The sequence below is a fragment of the Dicentrarchus labrax genome, unplaced genomic scaffold, assembly GCF_905237075.1.
Source record: "Dicentrarchus labrax unplaced genomic scaffold, dlabrax2021, whole genome shotgun sequence".
NCBI classification, from domain to species: domain Eukaryota; kingdom Metazoa; phylum Chordata; class Actinopteri; family Moronidae; genus Dicentrarchus; species Dicentrarchus labrax.
Genome location: NW_026136702.1, coordinates 25,352,454 through 25,377,832, shown reverse-complemented (window position 1 = coordinate 25,377,832; position 25,379 = coordinate 25,352,454). Strand labels below are relative to the sequence as shown.

The 25,379-nt window shown below is 41.0% G+C and overlaps 1 protein-coding gene across 1 annotated transcript in view; it reads right to left on the bottom strand.

Moving 5' to 3' along the window:
* fbxw4 (F-box and WD repeat domain containing 4) overlaps window positions 1-25,379 on the bottom strand; it is a 52,703-nt gene that overhangs the window by 5,642 nt on the left and 21,682 nt on the right. The window contains exon 6 of the mRNA XM_051424103.1: window positions 11,755-11,820. Coding sequence (XP_051280063.1) covers window positions 11,755-11,820 — 66 coding nt within the window. The remainder of the gene's footprint in view (window positions 1-11,754; window positions 11,821-25,379) is intronic.

Sequence of the window (25,379 nt, the reverse complement as noted above, 5' to 3'; positions counted from 1 at the left end):
CATGATCAGCGTTGGGCTTGTTACTCAAAAACTGTAATTTATTATTCATTACACGTTATTCTTTTCAAAAGTAATATCATTACTTATCTAGTTACAGTACCAGTTGTATTACTTTTCTGCTACATCCCACAAATTCAGACTTTATGTGTTCCTCTGTGTTAGTGTCAGGGTAATCGCCCGGTAAGAGCAGCTAAAGGTTTAAACTAACAGCTTTTTGTGAGTCCATAAAGGTTATAGGCTAGATGAAAAACACATCTGGCTCAAACTGATGCAGAGACACAATCTTTTAAAGAACGTCTCTTATTTAGAGACATAAAGTCTATTTTGCAAGTTCTTTTATACCTGGGGCTCTCCTGTTGCCTGTGTGCATTTACCCAATGATCTGTCTGAAAGATGGAGAGTCAAACATTTCATCCACCACATATCAGCCACAAGCTTCATCAGTTCTTTGTTTCTTGTATCCTGATGTCCCCGATTAAAATCCAGTTCTTTTTGTAAAAAAACAAAGTAATGGGAATATATCCAGCTGTAAGAGTTTCTTCCAAGCTAGCTTCCTGCTTGATGACATTCACGATTATAAAAATGAATCTGAGGATGTGATTGTAGGAGGTGACAACAAAAGTACAGCTGTCACTATTATTTCTGGGCGGTAACTAATATATTAAGGAAATGTATTAGTAATTAGCCTGGACACATTTGAATGAACAGAATTTTGTCATGTTTTTATTATTATATATATTTTATATATTATCTTATTATTACTACCATGACCGTTTTTCATACTTGTATTATAGCATTTCAAGTTACATTTCCCATCTTCAGTGAAATTGTGTGTACTTGAACTGACACAGTGTTGTCTGCGTGTCAGTGATCCTGGATTAGTGGACACGGCTCTGAATGTGGGCCTGGGGACACACATAAGTTGTGTGTATGTACAAGTGATAAATAAAGTTTGTGTGTCTGGGTTGATGTGGTGTGACCTGTGTGTGTGTGTGTGTGTGTGTGTGTGTGTGTGTGTGTGTGTGTGTGTGTGGAATGTGTGTGAGCTCCATGCAGCACCATGCTCTTGTGATCACAGCGCTGTCCCGCTTGCTCCTCGCCTCTTGATTATTGGAGAATAACTTGCACTCAGCAGGGCGGATTATTGCAGAATAACTGTCTCTTTGTTGCCATTTAATACCCTCCATGACCGTGACTGTGTGCGACTCTCGCACGTTTGATACCTGCCCCGTAGCAACCATTTAAAGGAGGCCGCTGGCCTTGGCGACCGAGCGGCCCTGTGCTTCGACTCGTGCCCCCCTCCCTCGCCCTGGAGCTCAATCCACAGGCTCAGGCTGGTAATCCCCCAGCCTTACCCCAGGGGGCCTTCTTATTGGACCAGGGCTTTCCCCACAGGTCGCCTTATTGGGTGAGAGCTTTCTCATTGCCAGGGTCTCATGACTAAGCCCAGGCCAATGGGGAGTCTGTGATGAGGCTGAGTTTGTGTCTGTGTGGGGTAGTGACCCCTCGTTTTCCCCTTACCACTAAAACCAAGGAGCTTAGCACATGCCACACAAAAAGAAACTCATTCAAGCCAAAGGGATACGAGCCTGTTCATTCATAACTAAATAATGATGTCTCCATCACAGCACCAGCTCTCTAACTAAAAAGAGATCATCAATTCATAACCCTACCCTCTGAAATCCTTCACACTAGCTCTGAAAAACCAGTTTGAAAAACAAATGTGAGAAGAAAATAAAAGCTAGGTTTCCATAAAATGGACCTGACATCTGTGCATGGATCTTAAAGCCAGTAATAGCACCATGCGATGAGCTGGTGCACCGTGCAAAACAGCAGGGATTCTCAAATTGGTAGGTCACTGGCTTTTATGGGCCGCGTGTGATTACAGGATGGAGGCGTAAGCATATAATCTGTCAAAGTGACTGTATCTGTTAGCGAGCAGCGGTGTGATGTTCTGATCTGACCATCCTGTCTGTTGCTCGTCTGGGTCCGTAATGCTGAATACCTGAGTCTGGCCTCAAGCATGCCTGACTGGAAAGCGTCACATGGCAGGCTCTAGAACATAGCTGACTGGCTGAGTCATAAGCGTCTGTCCTCAAAGGGTTGTGAGGGTGAATGACAGGGTGGCGTGTGTCAGTTACTGTTAAAGTCATCAAGCACAAATCAGTGGAACTGTAGTAATGCCATACTGCATGTGGAGTAGGTTAAGTAGGGGTGTAGCTTGTCATGGACCTCAGTTTTGGGGTCATGGGAGGCACATTCCCGGTAAATGCAAAACAAAGGAACAATAAAGAAATGCATGTCATTTCTGTAATTTCCTTTTACCCCAGGGGGCCTAGCCTAGCTAGGGAGACTCAAGACTAGTAGCCACTGCTATTTAGGTAAAATGTGGAGGAAACGGTGTCAGGTCAGGACGTAATGTATGACACAAATTGGAGTTGAAGAAATTTAATTTTGGGTGTAATAGGTACACATTTTTAAAATTGTAGAATGTAATAATCACTTTACACCAACAAGATTAACAAATGAAAATAATTATTCATTTCCATATAAGTTTTTGTCAAAGCCACAGGGAGCCACTGGAGAGGGTTTAGAGAGGTGAAGACCCTTACAGTAACAGTTATTGTGCCCACATCTCTCCAGTCATTCCAATATCCTAAGCCAGTCACCATGGCTGAAGGCTCAGCTTGGCCATTGTATCCCCCTCAAAAAAACGTTATCCGGGTGTGTTGAACTAGTATAGATTCCAAAATGTAAGGTAAAGGGATTCCAGTATGTTTTAGTGCCATTAAAAGTTTGACATGAGCATTTGAGAGTTAAACAGCAGGGAGCACCAGAGGGGCAGCAGCATTATGGACCGGCTGCAGCAGTCTAGTGGCAGGTGCAGGGTGTTTCAGTTTGAGTGGTTTATATCATCTGGATAACCTGTGGTTAACTTGTGATGGACTGACTGCTCCTGTTTCTTGACTCCTCAGATTTAGTTGCATAGATGTGGCCATGTTCCCAGATCTCCCCCATCTTACTTAAGTGAGTGTTAGTCGAGTGACTTGTAAATCACCATAGGTACACAGCACATTACGAACATAGGTCACATGCCTGAAAGATGCAGTTGATATAAAATGCTGACAATGCCCAAGCATAGAATGACAACAGGTCCAGTGTGTAACATTGAGGAGGATCCTGTCTCTGTCCTTCTGTTGTTACCTCTGTTCTCTCTCTCTCTCTCTCTTTCTGCCTGTCCGTCTGTCTGTCTCTCTCTCCCAACTGGTCGAGGCAGACGACCACCCACCTAGAGCCGGGGTCTGTCCTAGGTTTCTGCCTCTTAAAAGGCAGTGTTTCCTTGCCCCCGTCGCCAAGTGCTTGCGAATTGGCACTATACAAATAAAATTGAATTGAATTGAATCTGGGCGGCTTAATTGGAAGGTTGTTGGTTCGATCCCCAGTTCCTCCTGCACACATGTCGAAGTATCCTTGAACAAATATCTCCTGATGTCGTGCATCGGTGTGTGAATGTGTGTGAATGAGTTAGTTTCTGTTCGATGGACTTTGCCATCACTGAGTGAATGTGTGTGAAAGGGTGAATGTGGCACGTGGTCAGAAGACTAGAGAGGCGCTATACAAGTACAGGTCCATTTACCAATCTATTATCAGAAATATAATATAATATTCATAGGTATGTTTTCATTAGTGTATAATCACCTGAAGATAAGAATCATTGTGTTTTTGTTATCTTAGAATTAACTGTTTATCTACAGAGGAAGCCTCTTCCGTGGAGGATCTATGTTGAACCTCCATGTTTCTACAAACCAAACACTGGCTCTACATAGGGCCTTTTGAGAGCCACTGTAGTTTCTCCTATAGCTGTATTTAGTTAGTTGCAATCTGCATGGCAGGGCCCTACCAATGGCTCCCAAATCTTACCTTGCCACCAAAGGTGACTGGGGTTTCAGTGTGACTCCCTCCTGGGGACAAATCATTATCCTCCTTTAAATCTTTTCTCCAGTCTCACATTTATCATATGGCTGTTTCATAACTGATGGTATTCGTTGTGTATTATTTATATTATTTTATCTTTCATATCTTACAAGGCCCAGTGTGTAGGAGGCATCTAGTGGTTTAGTTGCACATTGGAACTCCCTCGCTTCATCCTCCCCTTCCAAGTGTAAAGGAGAAACTATGGTGGCCACAAAATGTGTGGGAAATGGCATGGGGGCCCTATCTGCAGCCAGAGTTTGGTTTGTTTGTTCTGGGCTACTGTAGAAACTGTTTAACATGGCAGCGTCCACAGAAGGTGACCTGTGATAGATAAAAACGGCTCATTCTAAATTAACAAAAACACAACAATTATTATTTTCAGGTGATTATACACTAATATACTATTCCATTCTGACAGTAGAGCCTTCTAAATGTTACACACTGTAGCTCTGGATCTAATTTGATGTTTTTACTGTAAAGCAACTTTGTTTTTACAAGTTGCTATATAAATAAAGTTGTTATTATTAAGATAGATAAAACCTTTTGGGAATGTAAGCATGGTATACTGGAAAGAAATTGTGCAGCTTATTTAATTTGGATGGAGAATGTAATCATAACAGAAACACCAAATGGCCAAAACAACAACAGAACCCAGGTTGTAACCCTAACCCTAATGACAATGATCCTTTAAGCCTGATGTAAAAGGCATCATTAAAACAACAAGGATTCAAATGGAAATGGTTTTAGGAGGGAAATAATTTTGCCAGTTGAGAACGCTGCAGTGTGGCAGCTACTTTGTGAGATGGGCAGACTGGTGGCCCTAGGGGGCACAGACTTAGTGATTGTTATGAAGGGGCTACTGGCTGTGTGACACACAGGGTCTAAGTCCTGATTTCAGCCAGTCTGTCTCACTGCAGGAGTCAGGTTGGCTTTAGGGGCCACACACACACACAAGCTGTGAGAAGAATCATTAATGAATTGACAATGTTGAAAAAAAAAAAAAAACAGAAGAAGCTAAGGGAATTATCCTTTAGTGTGGGGACAGTAAAAAGCTGTGTGTGTGTGTGTGTGTGTGTGTGTGTTTTTGTGACACAAGTGGCTGGAGGCTGTTGTAAAGTTAAGTCTGAGCTCTAAACAGGAGCCTGGGGACGCACTGGGAAACAGGCCCTCTCGTCAAAAGCCATCAGACAGGTAGAAAAAAACCCGCCCTGCTGAGGTTTTTACTCACCCTAAAACAAACAGAGGGGAGCCACACAACCTGCTGCACATCCACCCAATTTACCCCGCACCTCTGCGCCCGCTGCAGCAGGAGGAATGTGGGCTTTCCTGGCAGAGACGGCGAAGAGGAGGGGCGCTAACTGGTGGGACCCATCAACAATGAGCACCTTCAAAATGTCACATACACGCGTGCACCGCAAAGACAATACCGCTGCAATTTGTATAACAGAGCGTCCACCCCGACGCAGACATTTCACCCCGCTCTTTTCAGTTCCAGGAATGTCAGGAATCCTCGCCTGGCCGTTTGATTGTAAAAAAAAAAACAAGAAGGGCTCCCTTTCTAAAGGAACAGAGGGGAATCTTGGGAGTTGGGAGTGATGGTCAGGGTCCTTTCTCTTTGATGCTTTTTTCCCCCTCTGTGTTTAGCCATGAGCGAAGACAGTGTGAAAAGTTCGGGTGCTGCTCCAATGGCGCCACTTGTGTGGGATCCCCCTCTATATGGCTGATCATAAGACCTCTTTGTGCCGCCGAGATGGAAAAAAGAATTAATTGCAATGGAGTGAAAAAGAGAAAGTGTTAAATTAAATTAAAATCAAAGCCACCAGAGCTCAATGGGAGCACAGGCTTTATGACACCCCGTTCTTTCTTAGTGTTACCATATACGTTTTACAACCTGATGTTAGCCTATTGGTGCCAACCCAATGAAAATGAAGGTAGAAGTGTAGAGTAATCGTGGAATTTCTTTGCAATTTTTCTGTACAATTATGATCTAAACTGCTATTATTTAAAAACATTTAAATTCAGGCTGTATTCATTGTCTACGTAGTAAAAAACAAGAGTTTGTACCATACATTATATAACCTAAGAAAAGAGCTTCAGCTGTTTGAATAAAAGTAAATCTGATTAAAGTTGCTTTTATAGTCAATGAAGGTGATGTTTGTTCAGCATCAACCATGTTTAAATAATACTGTATGATTAAAAATGGGCGTCACCTGTGACAGCACCCACCTGTCACTCAAAGTGGCCATGCCCCTAATAACTTTAAGCCTTAATATAATTTAAACGGGTGAGTTATATATGAATGCTGCTTGGTGCTAACTGGCTACTACATTTGATGGCTAGTTTGTTTATTTTTACACCCTTTCTGTCCAGTGAAAACCATGTATCTCCAGATGTGTTAGGGATTACCTGTGTAGGATTTAGTGGCGGTGGTGTTGCAGATCGCACCTCCCTCGCTTACCCCTCCGCCTCCAAGCGCAGGGGAGAAACTTGAGTGGCCACAAAAATGTGTGAAAAAGTGAATAATGAATCTAGAGCGTTGCAGCTTCCATAGAAGGCAACTCACAGTGTCTGTAGACATAAAAGACTAATTCTAAGGTAACAAACACAATGATTTCTATACTCAAGTGATTCTACACTTATGAAAACATAGCTATGAATATTATATTCCATTTCTGACAATAGATCCTCCTTAATGCACTGCTTGAATGATGAGCCCTAATGAAAACATTTAAACAGTATGGCTAAAATGATTGATTTGATTAAAAATTTGAATATGACAAACACAGTGAAGACTTCTGTCTGTCCTTCAGCCTGTAAAGACTTCTCACAGTGCCACCACTATTTTGCAGAGGCAGGAAGTGGCTGCTTGCGGTTTCTTTTCTGTGATCTGCCGGTGGCGGCAGCTGTTTTGCTGGTGGTTGTTTGGTGATGCAGGTGGAACAGTGTCTTGTTTATGATGTTTTGGCTCAGATGGATGTTGAATCAAAGGGACATGCAGTTGTGCTAATGCACAGGGTGTGAGGCTGATGCTGGTGGGTGCTGCTGGAAGGTGTGTAGGGGTTGATGGTGGTGTGTCATAGGAGGAGGTGTCGGCAGTGTCTGAAAGTATTACTGGAACTGTGGGCGAGCCAGTGTGTTTACTAGTGCATGCAAGTTTTTATTCCTCACAACTAAGGCTTTAACATGTGAGGTGTTCATTTCAAATGGAAGGATATTAGCATATTAGTATTACATTTATAACAATTTTTTAACAACAACTTCCAGTTTGAAAAAACATTATTTACACTAATCATTTATTTGTTCTACTATTATCAAATATTATTATCACTATGTTATTCATGACTTTGTATCACTTCTGTCTTTACTTTCTGTAAACATTAGACACAACCGCTGTGGCTATAAAATTAAACCAACGTAGAAGCACCAAAAACTGCAGTTCCTCTAACGGCCACTAGAGGCTGGCTCCATTAGTGAGTCAATCTCCATGAGGCCCCATATTAAAATGGCCAGCTTTACAGCAGAAATAAAAATCTTTTCAGTCTGCTACAAGAATCTGTTTTGATCTCTATAGCTAATTTCCACGTTCATGACAACTGTACAGAGGAATTTATGTATAACTCACCTGTTTGAATATTAAGGCTTAAAGTTATGCATAATTAAGGGCGGGTCACTTTGAGTGACAAATGGGTGCCGTCACAGGTGGCTGTTTTCAGTAACCAGCATTCATTCAGCCTGCCTCAGCTCCATCCACGCTCCACCTCTTTGCCCATTTTTGGATTAGCCGGGAGCCAGTGGAGTCAGGACTGCCAAAATGGCGACAGCCAGAGCCAACAACACTGAGCTTCACTATGGCTCTTCAGAGACCTATGGGGGATATCACAGAGACTACGTCAATGTTTTATACAGCCTATGATGGCTACATATGTACTCTGTCCAGGTGTCCAGATACTTTTGGCCTTCCAGCGTATATGCCATTAAGTGTTGAAAATTGATTTAAATAAACATAATCCTGAAAACCCCTTTTCAGACTTTTGTAGTGAAGATCGAAAATGATTAATCTGGACATATCCAGAGTTTCGAGATAGCAAATAGAGTGTAGGATGTAAACTTATTTCAGTTGGACAGAGGGGACAGAGGGTCAACTGATTCTGCTCTGATGTGAAGCATTTATAGTCCTCTCTCTCTATGTGTGAGTGTGGATTAAAGCGATTAGCTTCAATGTAACAGTACATTTTGAACAATGCACCCTGATCACCCTCACCCTCACCCTGCACCCAAACACAGCCTGGTATGCTGCTCTCAGCTGTTTATCAGATAGAAAATCATAACGGTGGGTTGTGTGCGTGTCTGTGTCAGACACTCTCAAGGTGCCTGCATGTTATATGAGGACGATAGCAGCAATGGCTCTGACCACAGTGAGCCTTTCTATCTGCCAATAATATCTGGATGAACAACAATTTTTAAAGGGAGACATGATGGAAATTCAAAAGACGACATTCTTTAAAGGACCAGTGTATAGGATTTAGTGGCATCTAAGTGAAGTTTGCAACTAACTGAATACTGCTGGCGCCTGCATTTGATGTTCTGGAAATGATAGCGGGGTGTGAAGTGTGTAGGACACACTACGGTGGCCACAATTCGCAAAAAATAAGAAAGGCCTTATCTAAACACAGTGTTTGGTTTGTCCGTTCTGGGCTACCTTCATGGAAGGTGCAGTGTGATCATACACTAATGAATTATATACTTAATCTGCCAATAGATCCGCCTAAATTTTATACACTGGACTTTTAATTAGACAAACACTGGCCTTACTGAAACGTAATGGAGTGGTAACTGTTGCAGTTTAATAAAAAATTATTAATTGGATTACCATTTTAAAATACATTTCTAAATAAAGAACAATAAACCACCATGCATACAAATTACAACACTTCACCTTGACTAAAACCATAGCTAATCTTACAGTTGACAATCCATTATCCATTATCATTGGGTAAAAATACATCACCATTATTTTGTCTTTAAAGCAGAAAAGTGGGCAATCTCACAGTACAGTGCAAGTTCTGTCTTCCAATCTTCCAATACACAAAGTAATCAAGTTATGTTACTTTAATAATGTGATACATGGATTACATTACTGACTAAATTAATTAACAGGTAATTAGTAATTAGTAACCCTCCAATCCCTGGGCAGGCTTTCTAAACCAGTAGGTCCCAACCACTAGGGGTCACCAAAGCTTCACAGGGGGTTGTAAGGCCCTCTTGATTTTAAGTAATATAACATAAAAAATGAATTTAGTTAAAAATTAAAATTGTTATCATCATCGTTATTCAGACATGATAGGACCATTGTAGAAACAGTGTGGTATTTAGTATGTCGTCCACAGAGGGAGTGCTGTCACTGCTGGAGAACAGCACTGTAATGATATGAAAGAAGACAAGTTTTCTCACTTCTCTCACAGACTGGATCACTGATGGATTTTAAAATTGAACTTAACTGTATGGACCCCAATATGCATAAATATACAAATACAACAGGTGAAAATAACACATTTATACCACATGCAAAAAACTACATGTTTTTGCCTAAAACTGTATTGGATTAGCTTAAAGTTGGCAGGTGTGTAAAGGGAAGACTGCTGGGTACCCACAGAAGCCATTTTCATTTAGATATGGCATGACACCAAGCATGACATTGTTACCAATGGATGTGTTAGGTCATCTAGTTTCATATGTTTTATATAGTTTTAAAATGGAGCTGGCTACAGCCTCTGAAAGAGTGCAAGTGGAAGAGAGTGTGGTGGCACTTGGGGTGGCCAATCAGATTTCAGAGGTGCCAGTGACACCCAAGGGTTCCCCTCTGGACACACCCCTGCAGTTCAGACTTCTGCCATGTTGGAAATGTTTTGAAAATGTTTCAGGTCTGAACTACCAAGATCAACCCTGTCTCCATTACATACTTCATATTCACAACAGCAAGCGCCAGTGTAACGATTATCTGTATCTTAGCCGATAAATTATCAATAGCATGGAATCATTTTCAAAGATGGTTTAATGAACATTGTGTTCCATCATAAACGCATTTCCATGTCAGCGGCAGGGCAGTTTTGCACACATTATCTAGGTCTGTTACACCATGTAACCATGTCAATTTCCCCTCACCAGCTGCAACCTCCAGAACAACCTGCCCACCCATCCCTGTTTCTCCAGTCTTGTCCCCTCCTCAGATTTCCCAGCCATTCGGGAGCAGGAAGCAGCTTTTTGTTGTGTTGTGTCGTGTCAGCCTGTTTTAATTGGCCCAGGTAAAGCTGGGAATTACAGCAGCCTTGGCAGGGATATATCAGGTTTAAGCCTCTCCTTTCAGAGACAGGAATTTCCAGAGGCCCCTCATTTCGAACTGCTCCTTGCTTAAGACTAGCGTGTTCTGTGGTGTTTTCAAACCCATGCTTCACTTGCTTTTTGGAGTGATAAAGGGCCACACTGTTGCTGCAATCAGGCAGGGATGCAGTTATGTTTAACAGGGAAAATTGACATCAACAGAAGCCATTTGGGAATTAATATGGTAAATAAGGTATACAAGAGGACATTTTTTGGCAGTGGAACTTGTCCATAACTGATAATCACAGTGTGTTCAACCCATAATGCACTGGAATCTCTCCCTCTGAAAACACTGAAACAACACATAGAATATATGAATGCACATGCACTTAAAGAAAGACACACACAAGTGTATGTGTGTATTTTCTAAGAGGAGTTGATGGTGACTCTACTGAGACAAGGTGTGGTTGAAATGAGAGAGGAGGAAGAGGAGGAGGAAGAGCAGGGTCAGTCTACAACGAAGCCAGCCAGATGAGACAGTGAGAACAAGAGTATCTTGTACTTTGGTGCTGTTACACTTTAGTGTTTTACAGTAACATTACAGATATGTTGGCTAAGGATCCGCTGATATGGTTTTTCAAAGCAGATACAGATACAGATTATTAGTAGTCAAGGAAACGGTAACCAGTATTTGGAAGCGATGTACATTTGCAGTAAAATTAAAGAAACTTTGTGTCAAAATTTAGAATAACCAGTGGTGGAGTGTAACTAAGTACATTTACTCAAGTGCTGTATGCAAGTACAATTTCTAAGGTACTTGTCCTTTTTGAGTATTTCCATTTTATGCTACTTTATACTTTCACTTCACTTTTACTCTTTTTATTTAATACCTTCAGTTACTATTTATGGATTAACAAATAGTTGCACATTATCATTACAAAATATAAATCAACTATTACATGATGATGTAGTATAATAAATTAAGCTACACAGCAGTATTAAAAAAACATCTAAATTAGCTCTACCTTTGCCAGCTGCAACATTCAACAATGATATCATCATCTGCCATCTCATGCAATTTCCACAATTTCTGTCATTTGGATTACAAGGCCAGTATATAATAAGCAAAATGGTATAGCTACATCACTGTTTACAGTAGATTTGATTTGCTGTGCGTTGCTTATTGCCAGGTAAAAAAAACAGTAAATAGAGCAGCTGCATCTGTTTTATGGAACTTTTTAGTATCGTTAAAAATTTTGAGCACATATATGGGAAACAATGTCTTTAATGTTATTTAAAGAAAGCCCTACTAGACCTTGACTTTGACCATGTGTGTGTCTGTGTGTGTGTACAGAACTATGTATCATTCAGCAGTAGCACATGGGATGACAAAACATCTGATGTATAGAGAACAAGATTTTCTGTGTTACAACAATGTACGGTGATGCTGTAGTGACTTACCGTTTAACATCCCAGATTCGAAGAGGAGAGAGGTTCTCACAGCATGCAGTGCCTGTTACAAAGGAGCTGTAAACAGAGAGAGAGAGAGAGAGAGAGAGAGAGAGAGAGAGAGAGAGAGAGAGAGAGAGGGAGAGAGAGGGAGGGGGGGGTGTAATTAAATCAGCTGAACTAAAACTCTTGACTAACACATATAACAGTCAATATATTAGAGCTGGCATCACTGACAGTTTATATAGTGGACAGAGCTTCCAGGTCTGTGAAGCCAACGCGGAAGTGTCTGTCTAATGGCCAGCAGGAGGCAGCTCCATTGGCTGTGAAAAATAAACTCTGATAGTACTGATTCTTATAGGGAAAGGAGTCTACTTATGACTTGATTTATTGTCTCAGTAAACAGTTTCCTAATGAGTTTCTGGTCTCAGTCTCTAGTTTCAGTCTTCTTCCATACAGCATGATGTTCATTTAGTAACTGATGGTCCCATTTAGAATAAAACAGACCATAAAGCAGGGTATGCTTTAGGGCGGGGCTACCATGTGATTGACAGCTCATTCTCAGTGAGTCCATCCAGCTCAACACACCAAACTCAGATCAAACTGTCAAACTAGGCAGTGCTGATCAGATATGAATCCAGATTCTGTTACTGCGTGCACTATTATGTGTGTGACCAGGAGAGCCATTGTTTCCTGCGGCAGATGAATAGTAACTGCACATCCAATAAGTGCAGCTCAACTCGTTGTCGTACGTCACCACTGGGCGACGTCACAATAGGTTCACACTTGGCTGGCACTAAGGGCGTTTTCACACATACCTCATTTGTAAAACTGTAGGAATTGAGAAAGGTGCCACCGACCACAGTCCGGAACAAAAGACCAAAATTTGGTCCGAACTAAAGAGGTGGTCTCGGTCCGGATCAAACTGAACCATGGTTCGGTTCGTTTACAGTATGAAAACACTTTTTGGATGGTTCGGACTTTCGGACCAATTACAGGAAGTTACCATACGTACCATAGAAGAAGAAGAAAAAAAACGGAATAAAACCCCCGCCAGAACAAGCAAAAATGAGTCGTGGAAGTACGTGGGGAGAGGAGGAGATTATATGCTTATGTTGGTAGTAATACCATAATAACGCAATCGGGATTTGCTCATTCATTTTCATTCATACGGAAAAGACTACCCACCAAAATGACCACACAACAACGTCAAACACACGCCCGTCTACTCACCGATCAAAGGGAGACGCAACACCGGTACGTGGTGACAACACGCTGTAGGTATGTCATGGAAAGTTCTTTAGTGCGCTAGCAAAATTACTATGTGAAACCGAAAATAACAGGATCAAATGTATACAATGTAAGCAAATGTGAACCTTGGTCCGGACCTTGGTCCGGACTTTTAGGTGTGAAAACGCCCTTAAACTCCCTACGTGCCACAAACTCAGATTTGACATATTTATATAGTACAGAAAAACAGTGGTGGTATAAAAATAAACAGAACAAAGCCTAATTTACCACCAATCAATAAACCATCACCAACAACTGATTTACCATCTTGGCCAACTGTTAACTGTCTTCTTTCCAAACGTGGTACGTTGCACCAGTGCACACAAGGGTTTGGAGAGTCAACTGCAGAAGTACCCCCTGGGGTACAAGTACCCCTGGTTGGGAATCACTGTTCTAGAGGACAACTTGGCCAAAATGTAGTCACATCTGTGGCTGTTGTCAACTCTTCCCATGAAAGTGGAAGGATGAGAGCACAGCAAACATGTACTTCACTGTTGCTCTGCAGCAGACACAGAATACACACTCTGGGAACAGGATAGAGTTCCATAAACTATTATACAAAAATAATACTAGACTACAGTCTGTCCTTCTCTTAGCAAATTATCATGACAAAGCCAAATAAATGTTAAAAAAAGATCCAGATTCTCCTTGCTGTCACATAGCAGCACACACACGCCCCTTTAACCCTGCCTCCATCCACCACACATTGTTTCCCAGCAGAAGAAAAGAGAAGAAAACTACAACAGTCGTGATCCTTTGATTGGAGTGGCAGGTTGGAATTAGCAGCCTAGGTATGCACAGTGAATGCCATGCATGTGGAGAGGTGGGGGGAGCGGTGAAAGGAGAGGGGAGGAGCGCTGTGGGAGCGGGCTGACGAGGTGTGTTTGGGTGTTAGAAGCTATGTAGAGGGTGGGGTGGTGACCAGGGGTGCTGGTGGTAGGGGGGCTTTCTGTTGGGCCGGGCCTGAGTCTCAGGGCTTAGTGCCCTCCTACAGGGTTGACGGACAGGGGGGAGGACCCGCCTGTTTCACACACAGAGATAGTTGGTGACAAATGCTGCTGGCTGGATGAGAATACTGTAGATGGAGATCTAGAAACAGTGGCAACGGGAGAACCCTAAATCCTAAAACCCAGAACTGAGTTAGCATTTTAGGTTCCCTCTCCTCAAAGTCAATGGGTTTTTGGTTAGATGTCTGAAAATGAGGTTTGTGGTTAACATAAACATAAGAGATTCTCAGTTTGTTCTACCATATAAGACATATCAGCGAGTACCCCGCCTGTGAATGCTGAATCGTTTACGTCTCTTAAAAACGCTGGCTGCTAACAAGTGTCTAAATGAGACTAGAGAGGTTGTCTGTGACATTAAAACACAGAGACTGATCTACTCATTAGTCCGCCTTTACAGCCTCGCTACAGCTCTTGCAAACTGTTCTAACTTACTTCTAACTTTACAACTTGAAGATTTCATTACAAGTTGGAAGTTTAGTGCTGGTGAAGTAGCGTAGTTCATTTATAGCCTAATGTTAGCTGTTTCCTTTTGCCCATCACGTTTACGCTTCACAAATCATAAAAGTGGTGTTCATTAGTGAAGATGATCCTGCTGAGTATCAGAAATCATTGTTCACCACAGAGCGACAAAAATCTCTCTTGGTTCTCCACTTTTTACCTTAACCAATGCAATGAAGCCCACTGCTATATCGGAGCTGCAACTAAATGTTTTTAAATTAACCTGAAAACCAGTTGATTATTTAGCAGATTTAACATATACGATAAACCAAAAAACAAACAGCAAGAAATGCTCAAATCTTAGAGGATAAGACCACTAAATGTTTGGTATTTTTTACCAGATAAATGACTTAAAATGATCAGAATTATCTTTCCTTTCATTTTTCTGACCCAACTGACATTAACTGACATTATTTCAGCACTAATACACAAAATGCTGGGTTAAACTGGGCAACACACTGGTTTTGGACATTTTTAGGTAGTAAGCGTCCAAATCTTAGTATCTGTCTCATTATTTCATTGGCTTACCAAGATGACAGCACTGGTTTTAGAATATTCTCCCGCTGATCTGTCAAGGATGAATACTTTTGTTATTCTTAAGGGTATAGACAACAATGCTAACAAGTCATTTGCAGGCTGCAGATGAACCAGATGTCTTTATGGAGATGTGTATGGCTAAGAAAATTCCAGAGATGGTTTCAGAGACTGACTGTACGTATATTCAAACCAGCAACCACATTTCTGTTGACCCCAAGGTTAACTCCCTGCCTGTAGACCACAGTGAAGGGAAGGAAGCTATTAGCTCCAGCTGTGGTGGAGCATAGGTCAGGAACGCTGTCAGAATGTGATACGAGACTGTACCTTCTTTTAACTACTCAAACAAGACAACCAGTGCCACTGTTCTGTTGTCACACTGTATCTTCTATGTGTGGAAACTGTGCTACGGTCCTGAGACGAAGCTAAAGCACTGGCAATGAATTTCATTAGAAAGTTCAAAAAGTAATGATGAACGTGGACAGGCAGTCCTTAAAGTCAGTTCAGAAAAAATGGAAATTTGGAGCACCCCAGTAGTTCACCTGGTGGAGTTCGCACCGCAAGTAGTGGGGCTGAGTCCTTGCCTGCAGCCCTTTGCTGCATGTAATCCCCCTATCTCTCTCTCACCATTTCCTGTGTCTCTTCCCTATCCCTATCAAACACTAATTTGAACATCTACAATGTAATATGATCTGATACAATCAGAAGCTTTGAGTGGTCAGAAGACTAGAAAGTAGCATTATAAGTACAATCCATTTACTATTTACCATTAAAAAAAAAATCAGGAAACACTTTATAATAAGGGACACAAAATTCTGAGCAGGGACTACAGAGGTACTAGTCAGTATGATGCACCGTCATTACGTCAACGAGTTGGAGTATTGCCATTTTTTAGCATAATAAAAGTCATACTGTTATTATCATGAACAATATGTTTTGGAATATCGTGAGGAGTGGGGTGTGTTTGGTGTGGGGGGTGGGTTAAAGGGGTGGCAGGACAGGACAGGGCTGGGGGGGGCAGCTTAATGGGCCTGACAGCTGCCTGTCAGGCCCATTAAGCAGTGTGGCCCATTGGCAGGCCCCCGGTAATTAGTGTTGGGTAAACTTATTTATGGTCCAAATGGGTCGGGCGGGGCCAGGACCAGTATGCGTGGTGGGTGACCTCTGACCCAGCTGACACAGGATACAATAGGGTTACGGTCACACTCACTATCTGGACCCTATTACTCTCCATTACTCACATTACTCACCCCTCACTGGGCCGTGGGGCTGGCAGAGGCAGGACAGGGGACACCGGCCGTACAATGAAAGAGCGACTCCCCCCCTTCTCTCACCCCTCTGAAGCACCAACCAAGCCTGATCTGAGGTCAGAGCTTGCACTGATATTATAGCTGCTAAGGTCAGAGCCTCTCTCGCCTAATGTGGGGCAGGTGTCCCCCCTAAACGCACACATATACGCACACCAACAGTCATATCTCTGACCAAACGGAGTCACCCTCCTCTGCCCCAATCTGTGCCCCCCGCCCCCCCCACTCCTCCTCATCATTAGCAGCATGCTGGGCCTCCGCTGCCGTTTGGGTAACCTCATCAGCTGGCTGTATTATCTAAGGGCCTGTGTGGCAGGGTCACACAAACTAACCTCAATGGGAACCCAGCCACACTGATACACAAACAAACACACACACACACACACACACACACACACACACACACACACACACACACAGATATGAAGAAACACATCTACACGTCTACACACATTCTCATGCATGCAAACACACACTCTTTCATGTAGGCTGAAGCACAGACGTGTTCAGCAATAACACACACACACACACACACACACACACACACACACACACACACACACACACACACACACACACACACACAAAAGTGTGAGAGCCCCTGCTGGGGGTTGAGTCCAACAGTACCAACATTGTTAGCTCCAAATCAACACGCTGACCGCACACAGAGCACCACACTTTCCCAAAACCGCCGCCGACTTACTGCTGCTGTCCAGACTGCCACCATCCTTTGATCCCAGTTCAGTACACAACAATAACATCATCTACAGGACAAGGACCCCTCAGTGCCCACAAGTCTGTTGGAGTTTACTCTGCAGATTAGGGATGAGACAATGTAAAATAGTAACACGTATCACCATAAAAAACATTATTCCATTATTTTGATCGTGAATGTCCTCTCATGACTGTACATAAAAAAGCTGTCCAGCTCTCCAGCATTAAGTCTATTTTATTACATTTATTTTGAACAAGGGGACAAGAGTGAGCCAGAATCTTTCCAGTCATTCCAAAATCCTAAGCCAAAACCGGATATATATATATAGACAACAGAAAAACAGAAAACGTGTGTAAAAAATATGTACATTATACTACAGTATATAACAACATATAGAAAATGTAAAAATATGTACACTACAATATATAACAGCAGTGTAATGAATTAATACTAATAATGCTGAGAGCTGTGTGCTAATGGGGGAAAAAAAACTGTATGCAGTATAACGGCAGTATTAATGACAGACTGACAATGTAGTGCTTTTGATTATCATCTGTAATGTGAAAATGAAGGTTTTTACACAATCAAAGACATAAAAAGTGCCTGTCCGAACTGGTAATCGCACTGCACCACAACAGAAGAAGCAATGCCAGAGTTTGTTCTGGTTCAGATAACAAACTTTTGTTCATATCACTCTCCCCTGGGTGTTAAAGAGGTATTACATTACCAAAATCTGCATTCCTAAATCATTATATCATCAAATAAATAACTTAAGTCATTGGCAAATCAATTCATTTGTGTGAACCTTTTGTGCACTTGACAATGCATGATATTAAACAGTCATGCTGTACAGAGGGCTCAGATATAGCCAAATGAAAGCCATGGTTTCTTCAGCTGTGTGATATACAAACAAATCATCAATTTGCAATTAGAGCTGCAATATTTACTATATTCTTACTATTATTAATTAATTGTCAGCTATTACATTAATTACTAACTACTTTGATAATCTATTAAACATTTTGAGAAAAACATCCAAATTCTCTGATTTCAGCTTCACTAATGTGAATATCGTGTATGAAACAGCAGCGGGCTGGAGTACATCTTGGACCGGTTATTTTACAGGGCTGACTCAGACAGACAAACATTCACGCATGCATTATACGGTCAATTTAGATTTGCCCATTAACCTAATCTTCATGTCTTTGGACTGACACAGGAAGAAAGGCACTATCTACAGCTACAGTGTTTGGTTTGTCCGTTCTGGGCTACTGTAGAAACATGGCGGTTCAACATGACAAAAAAAACTACACACTGGTCCTTTAAAAGTAACTAGAGATGAGCATTTAAAAGGTTATTTTCCAAAATAAAAGCATGCCCTAAGACCCCCCTACCAACAATTTGTTACAGAAAGAGTAAAAACAGAATGTTTACCTTTAGATACCTGAATTTGTATGATGGGATTCTACAAAGGTGGTTAATTATTCTTTAATTTTCTGTGTATCTGCAGTAGTTATTTGTCTCTCCAATAGAATCACAGGATCTAACCTGGCCACCCGCAGAAAAGAAAGTTCTGACTATGCCCAGCTTGTCTGGCCTGCAAATACATTTTTACTTTTTAACATGGCCCCTTCAATGATTGAGTTTGACACAGCTGATTTATTATATAAAATGTGAGAAAATAGTAGTAAATGAGCAACACAGTTTACAAAGTAAATTAGTTTGAGCAAATTGCTCAAACTAATTTAGTTAAGTTTAACATGACAGATAACCCAGTTAAAGAGAGAATAAAGAAGAAAAAATCCATTATTGCTTTCATAGATTTATCTTGATGAAAAAAAAATGGATTCAGACTCGTGTGCAGGTAGCCTTGTCAATGTTGTGGTACGATGCTAGCGCTCCCCTTTGTGAGTTTTGGGAAGGTGGTAAAAAAGTTGGTTTCAAGCCCTGTACTATAACTTTCATACATCCTGCTGTAAACATATACCTGAATTTCCTATAGAATGGAACAGAGGAATTCAGGGAATAATATTTTTATTTACAATCAAAGGTATTTTAAATGATCACTTACTGAATAATTGGTAGCATAAAAACAACTTTTTTGGTTGATTAGGCTACACCGTAAAGTTATTTCATAAAAAAAAAAAAAATTAAACTGATCTTAAGTAAAAACATTCTTGATCAAGTAGCTTTAGTAATTCCAAGTAACACTGACTTAATTTTGTAATTTTTATTAGTACTATGAAAACAAAATACCTAGTAAAAAGTAATTTGTGTGACTTAAAATTACTGGGAAAACCTGCTTAATCAAAAATCTTTTTGAACTTAACTAACCATTAAAAAAATGTTTTTGTTTCAACTAGTTTTTCCACATTATTTAGGTCAACACAACTTATCGAAATAATGTTTGCCACTTAAAGGGTTTATGTTGCAATTTAATTATATGGTGGTAATAGGTCCACTCAATTACTTTTTATGTGTGTATATATGGGCCATCAGCAGCACTGCTCTCTAAATATTGGTATCGGCCATTGAAAAACCCATATTGGTTGACCACTGTACTTAATCTCATCTCATTATAAGTACATGGCATATATTTGCCAAATGTAATACCTAACAGCTCAAAAGTGAAAAGGTTGGAATTTCAGTGCGTGGAACCTGGTTATGGTGGCACTTGTGACACTGACTGAATTAATTGTATTCTTGCCTTTCATAATGGCCGTCTTGACTTTTGTTGGAATTAGGAATTCCAAACAAGTCTTTCTATTAAGAGGACATAATACAAACACAAAAAGTAAGTCAGTATTTATCTCAGCCTCTGCCCCTAGGACCAATTACACATGAATGCAAGAGAACAGCCCACATCCCTGCTCTGGGAATGTGGAGGCATTTGGCGCTGGACTCCAGGGGCGGTTTTAGCTTTGCCCAGCCATCCCCCCCCCCACCCCCCCACTCCCCCCTCCCATCAGAAAGAGGGTTGTTAATTTGTTGCGCTTGACCCCAGGCTTTGTGCCTGACGTGTATCTAGTTTGTAAAAAGTGCTTTTATCTGCTTTCTAAATATGTCTGAGCTCAAAGGGTTATGATGCTTTTATATCGGTCAGGGAGGGAGACAATGGCCAGAGGGTGCAAGTGCTGACCCCTGCTGACACACACACACACACACACACACACACACACACACACACACACACACACACACACACACACACACACACACACACCTCTCTCACTCTCTCTTTCACTCCTAGCCTCCTCTCCCTTGCTCTCTCCAGCCTTTTCTTACAGAGCGATATGCATGGGCAAACATATGCATGCACATAAACATGTTCTTTCTTTCTCACAAATTCACGCTGTTATGCATGGACACACACACACACACGTATGCCCAGACCCTGTTGTCCCATCCCCACCCCCCCTGCAGTCCTTTTGGCTTCTGTTTGTGTCTCCTGTGTGTAGGGTCACCAGGACATTCCTCGGCCGGCCCCTCTGCTCTGTTCATCCGGCTGGAACAGACCGGGACCCAACACAAGCGTCCACACCAGGCACACACACCAGACACAACAACACGCTAATGTTAGCTAGCTGAGTCTGGAATCTAATAACTAGATAAAATGCAATATAAAGTTTGTAAGTATAAATACAATAAATCTGTTAAAGCAAGAATATGTAGCTTTTGGTGAACAGAGGCCATAGTACTGGATAATGGTCTGTATTTGACGCCAATCAACTATCTTTCTTTGCTCTTATTGGTTGTTTTCATCCAGGCCTGGTGGATTCTCGCAAATGCCATAGTGAAAGTTTCAGCAAATATGACAAACAATTTTTATAAAAACGACCTACTGCAGCTTTAAATGATCATGAAGACTGTCACATTAATGCAACATACTGCTCAACAATATAAAAATATCACATTACGAGATCACCTGCTAACTGTGAGTTAAGTGGTGTAATACATTGACAGAGAGAGCAATCTTCAATAGACTGATACATTACTTGATTGTATTACACTAACCGGAGTTAGTGATTTCACTCCTTTAATCTGTTTAATTGTGATATCCTGTGTTTAACACTTACATTTTCAACTCATCAAAATTGGCAAGTCTCTACATCAGGGCTGCCCCAGGGCTAAAACTTTATGGTGGGCCACGGGCCAAAAGCAAAACATTTATTATATTGTAAAAATAAAATTAAAATTAAATAAAACTGCATAAACAGCTATTTACATTATATATATTTTTCATTAATTTCACATTTCTTTTTACCAGAAACATCTGGTGGGCCAAATTCAAAACTTATGGGACGTCAACTCTGGCCTGTAGGCCCCACATTTGACAGCCCTGCTCTACATCACCAGATGCTGCAGGTCTAGACAAATCCAACAGATCCTTTTTTAGCACAAATGGATTGACATTCAGATATACACAATCATTTCATGAAAACACTCATTTCCATTATTTCCACCTGCATTCTAACTAACAAGACTGAGATTCCTGTTGTTGTCGTTAGCTCACTGTGCCGGCCTCCACCTCAGTGGATCGCCAACTTCCTGACAGTCAGCAGGTGGGCTGGGGAAAATGGGCCTGGGCTCATAAACAGCCTATCATATAACTTGATAATGGAGCATACAATATGACGTCAGTCACCACCTACATCTGTTACATCTCAAGAAACAATCCACAGGCAGTCCACGACGATTACCTGTATGCCTTCTGCATAAAATGGGTAAATTCAAAGTAAGGTGGTAACATTCAAAATGAAGTAGTTGAATTCAACCTTTCTTACCTGGTCCCTACAACCTGGTTTTTACATTATTTAACTACCTGGTGTTCATTTCCTGATGACTTTTATTTTTTTTATGTGTTATATTTTATTGTTTCTATTGTATTGACCTTCAGCCTTACCCAATTCTATTTATTGTTGTTAATTTTGTTTTTATCTGTTGCTTGAGTTTCAGTTAATGTAAAGCACATCAGGAAGCACGTTTGTATGAGTGTTGCTATATAAATAAAGTTGAGTTAAAAATAGGTCATTAAAAATGATTGACTAACTATCGGTATCGACTGAAATCAAACATTATATCTTGATACATTTTTTAGCTATATCGTCCAGCAACAACCTGGTCGAGACAGACAGCCACCCACCTAGAGCCGGAGGATCTGTCCTAGGTTTCTGCCTTTTAACAGGCAGTTTTTCCTTGCCCTTGTCGCCAAGGTCTTGCTCATGGTGGTACTGTTGGGTCTCTGTAAATAATGTTATAAAGAGTTCGGTCTAGACCTGCTCTATTTGAAAAGTGTCCTGAGATAACTTCTGTTATGAATTAGTACTATACAAATAAAATTGAATTGAATTGAATTGAATTGAATTGAATTGAAACATCACATCCAGCATCCGAACAATCAGCAGTGGCACCCCCCAGGGATGCGTGCTCTCACTGCTGCTGCTGTGCATTGTGGTATATGAAAAGTCATATTCTTTATTATTTAATCTATCATTTATTTTGTTAATTCTTTAGAGTATACATTTTTCAGCAAGGGTTTTTGTTTTGCATTGTTTAACGTATAACCTGACAAGTTTGATGAAATGACAATTATTCAATTTTTAATCTCAAGAAAAAACCCTCTCTTAATCTGGCCATTACAGTCCACTTTTGATACATTTCAGATGTTTTTTTTAAGTTCTGACAAATCAAAATGTATGCTTTTCTCACTTTAAAGTATCCAGCCTACTGTCACTACCCACAACTCTTGTCAATTTTTTGTCAAATTGAAATAGCTGTGAGTGTACAAATACTTGGGAATCTGGCTGTACACTTCAGACCCATGTGGAACACCTGACAAAAAATGTATTTCTGTATAGAGACAAATCACTCTTCTCTTAGTTGAAAGACCATTGTACAATTATGTCTGCTGTTGATATTGTATATATGCATGCCTCTTTCTCTACCTTCAAACTCTTTCCCTCCACCCTCTGGTCTCATACATATAGTACTTACTGTATAGTGTCAGGAAACGATTTTTTTAACAAAATATAAAACTGAGCTTGGAGGAACTGATTTCAACAACAATGAGAAAAACTTGACTCATCCTCTGCACTATAGACAAATAGTTCTACTACTTGTTCTTTGTTGTGTAACCTTGAGTTGCAGAATGACAAATAAGTCATTGTTTCAAGTATTTGCAGTTCGATTTGTAATTGCTTTTCTTAATATGAAACTAATGTCTAACTCATGTATCTGTCTGCCCATACTTCAACTGCATATGGTTATTCTTGTACACAGTTCTCTATTAGGGTTGCAGCAGTATATAATTGTAAGGAAACCAAAAATCACATGTACAATTACTTAGCTACAGTACTGACTTCTACTATATTATTGTTATTTAAAAAATATATTTAATTATTCTGTATTATTATTATTTTTTAAATAGAATTTTGCCATACTTGTGTTGTCTAAAAAAATAAAATTATTTAATTGTACCGTATTAGTGTTATTAATATAGGACATAATATTTTGTGAAATTATAATAAAGCATTTGTTCAACCCAAAATATTTAAAGCGTACATTAACCATCAATTTTGTGACCCGCAATGTGACGGCCTCCCGCCATTAGGTCACAGTGTTTCCGCTTCAGCGTTTAACAGGCAGTTTTCTAACAAGCGGAGATGTAAACAATTAATCCCAAAATGTCCAAGAAGAGAAAAACTGATGCAGAAGGAAGGCAATTTAATGAAAGGTGGGAAAGCAAATATATGTTTGTGCTTCAAGGAGAACAAACGGTGTGTCTTTTGTGTTATGAGGCAGTGTCGGTGGTGAAGAGTACAATTTACATAGGCATTTTGACACCAAACACGGAGATAAGTATGTTAAATTTAGCCTCCAAGAAAAACAACAAATCACCCAAGAATTAAAAGTCAGACTGCAATCGCAGCAGGAAATGTTCACCAAAGCTACAGCCAAAAATGATGCAGCAGTGAAAGCTAACTTTATTGTGGCTGAAGAAATCGCCCGAGCTTCGCTGTGTTTTTCAGAAGGTGCATTTTTGAAGCGGTGCATACTGAAGGTGTGTGAGCATACAGATACAGACTTCTCAGTTTGTCAAGAAACACCATTGCAGACCGAGTTAAGGAACTCACTGGAAATCTGACAAAACAGCTGGCCGAAGAGACACGCACTTATCAGGCTTTTTCATTAGCTGTTGATGAAAGCACAGACAACACAGACACAGTGCAGCTGTCCATTTTTATCCGAGGTGTGAAGGCGGACTTATCTGTCACTGAGGAGCTCTTGGATGTAGCTGCCATGCATGGGTCGACAATGGGAAGGGAGATTTTTGAGGCAGCGTAGAAATCCGTAACTGAAAATAAATTACCCTGGGAAAAGTTGGTGGGGCTAACTACCGATGGCGCACCTGCAATGTGTGGAGAAAAAACAGGCTTGGTTGGACTACTAAAAGACAAACTGCAAAAAAGTAACTGCCACACGCCTCTGACAACATATCACTGAATTATCCATCAAGAAGCTCTTTGTGGAGAAGTTCTGGAAATGAATGACATAATGACCACGGTCACTGAATCACCACCAGTTTCAGCTGCTTTTGCAGGAGGTAGGCACGGAGCAGTTCTGAGAACTGTCAGATCCAACCTGGCTTTGTGACTTTGCCATGCTGTGTGACATAACGGAACATATCGCCCAACTGAATCAGAGGCTGCAGGGACGCAAAAAAGTCATCACGCAGATGCACGACATGGTCACAGCTATGCAGCGTAAACTTCAGCTATGGAAGTCCCAAGTGGAACAGGACAATCTTGCCCACTTTCCCGTTTGTCAGAGCATCTCAGCGTCAGTCTCAGGTGCTTTTTCCTGCGCTCGGTTGGCAACAAAAGTAAGCTGGTTAATTAGAGTTTGATTGGCACTTCTCTGACTTCAGAACACAGCACTCAGACTTTGGAATTAATAGAGCTTCAAAGCGATAGTGGCCTAAGAGCAAAGTTCCAGGATACTGCAATTGAGGACTTTTACCCTCTGCTGCCCCCTGACTTGAAGCCACAGCTCCGACTTCATGCTGCCCGTGTTCTGTCCATGTTTGGCAGCACTTATCTGTGCAAACAGATGTTTTCAATAATGAATCTGAACAAAACCAAGCACAGATCGCCCATCGCTGATGACAACCTCCACGCTGTTTTGCGGATTGCTACAGCACAAGACCCAAAACCAGACATTGGTACACTGACCAGGGGAAAACGGTGTCAGGCATCTGGTCAGAAACAAAGCATTTTTAAAACCTGA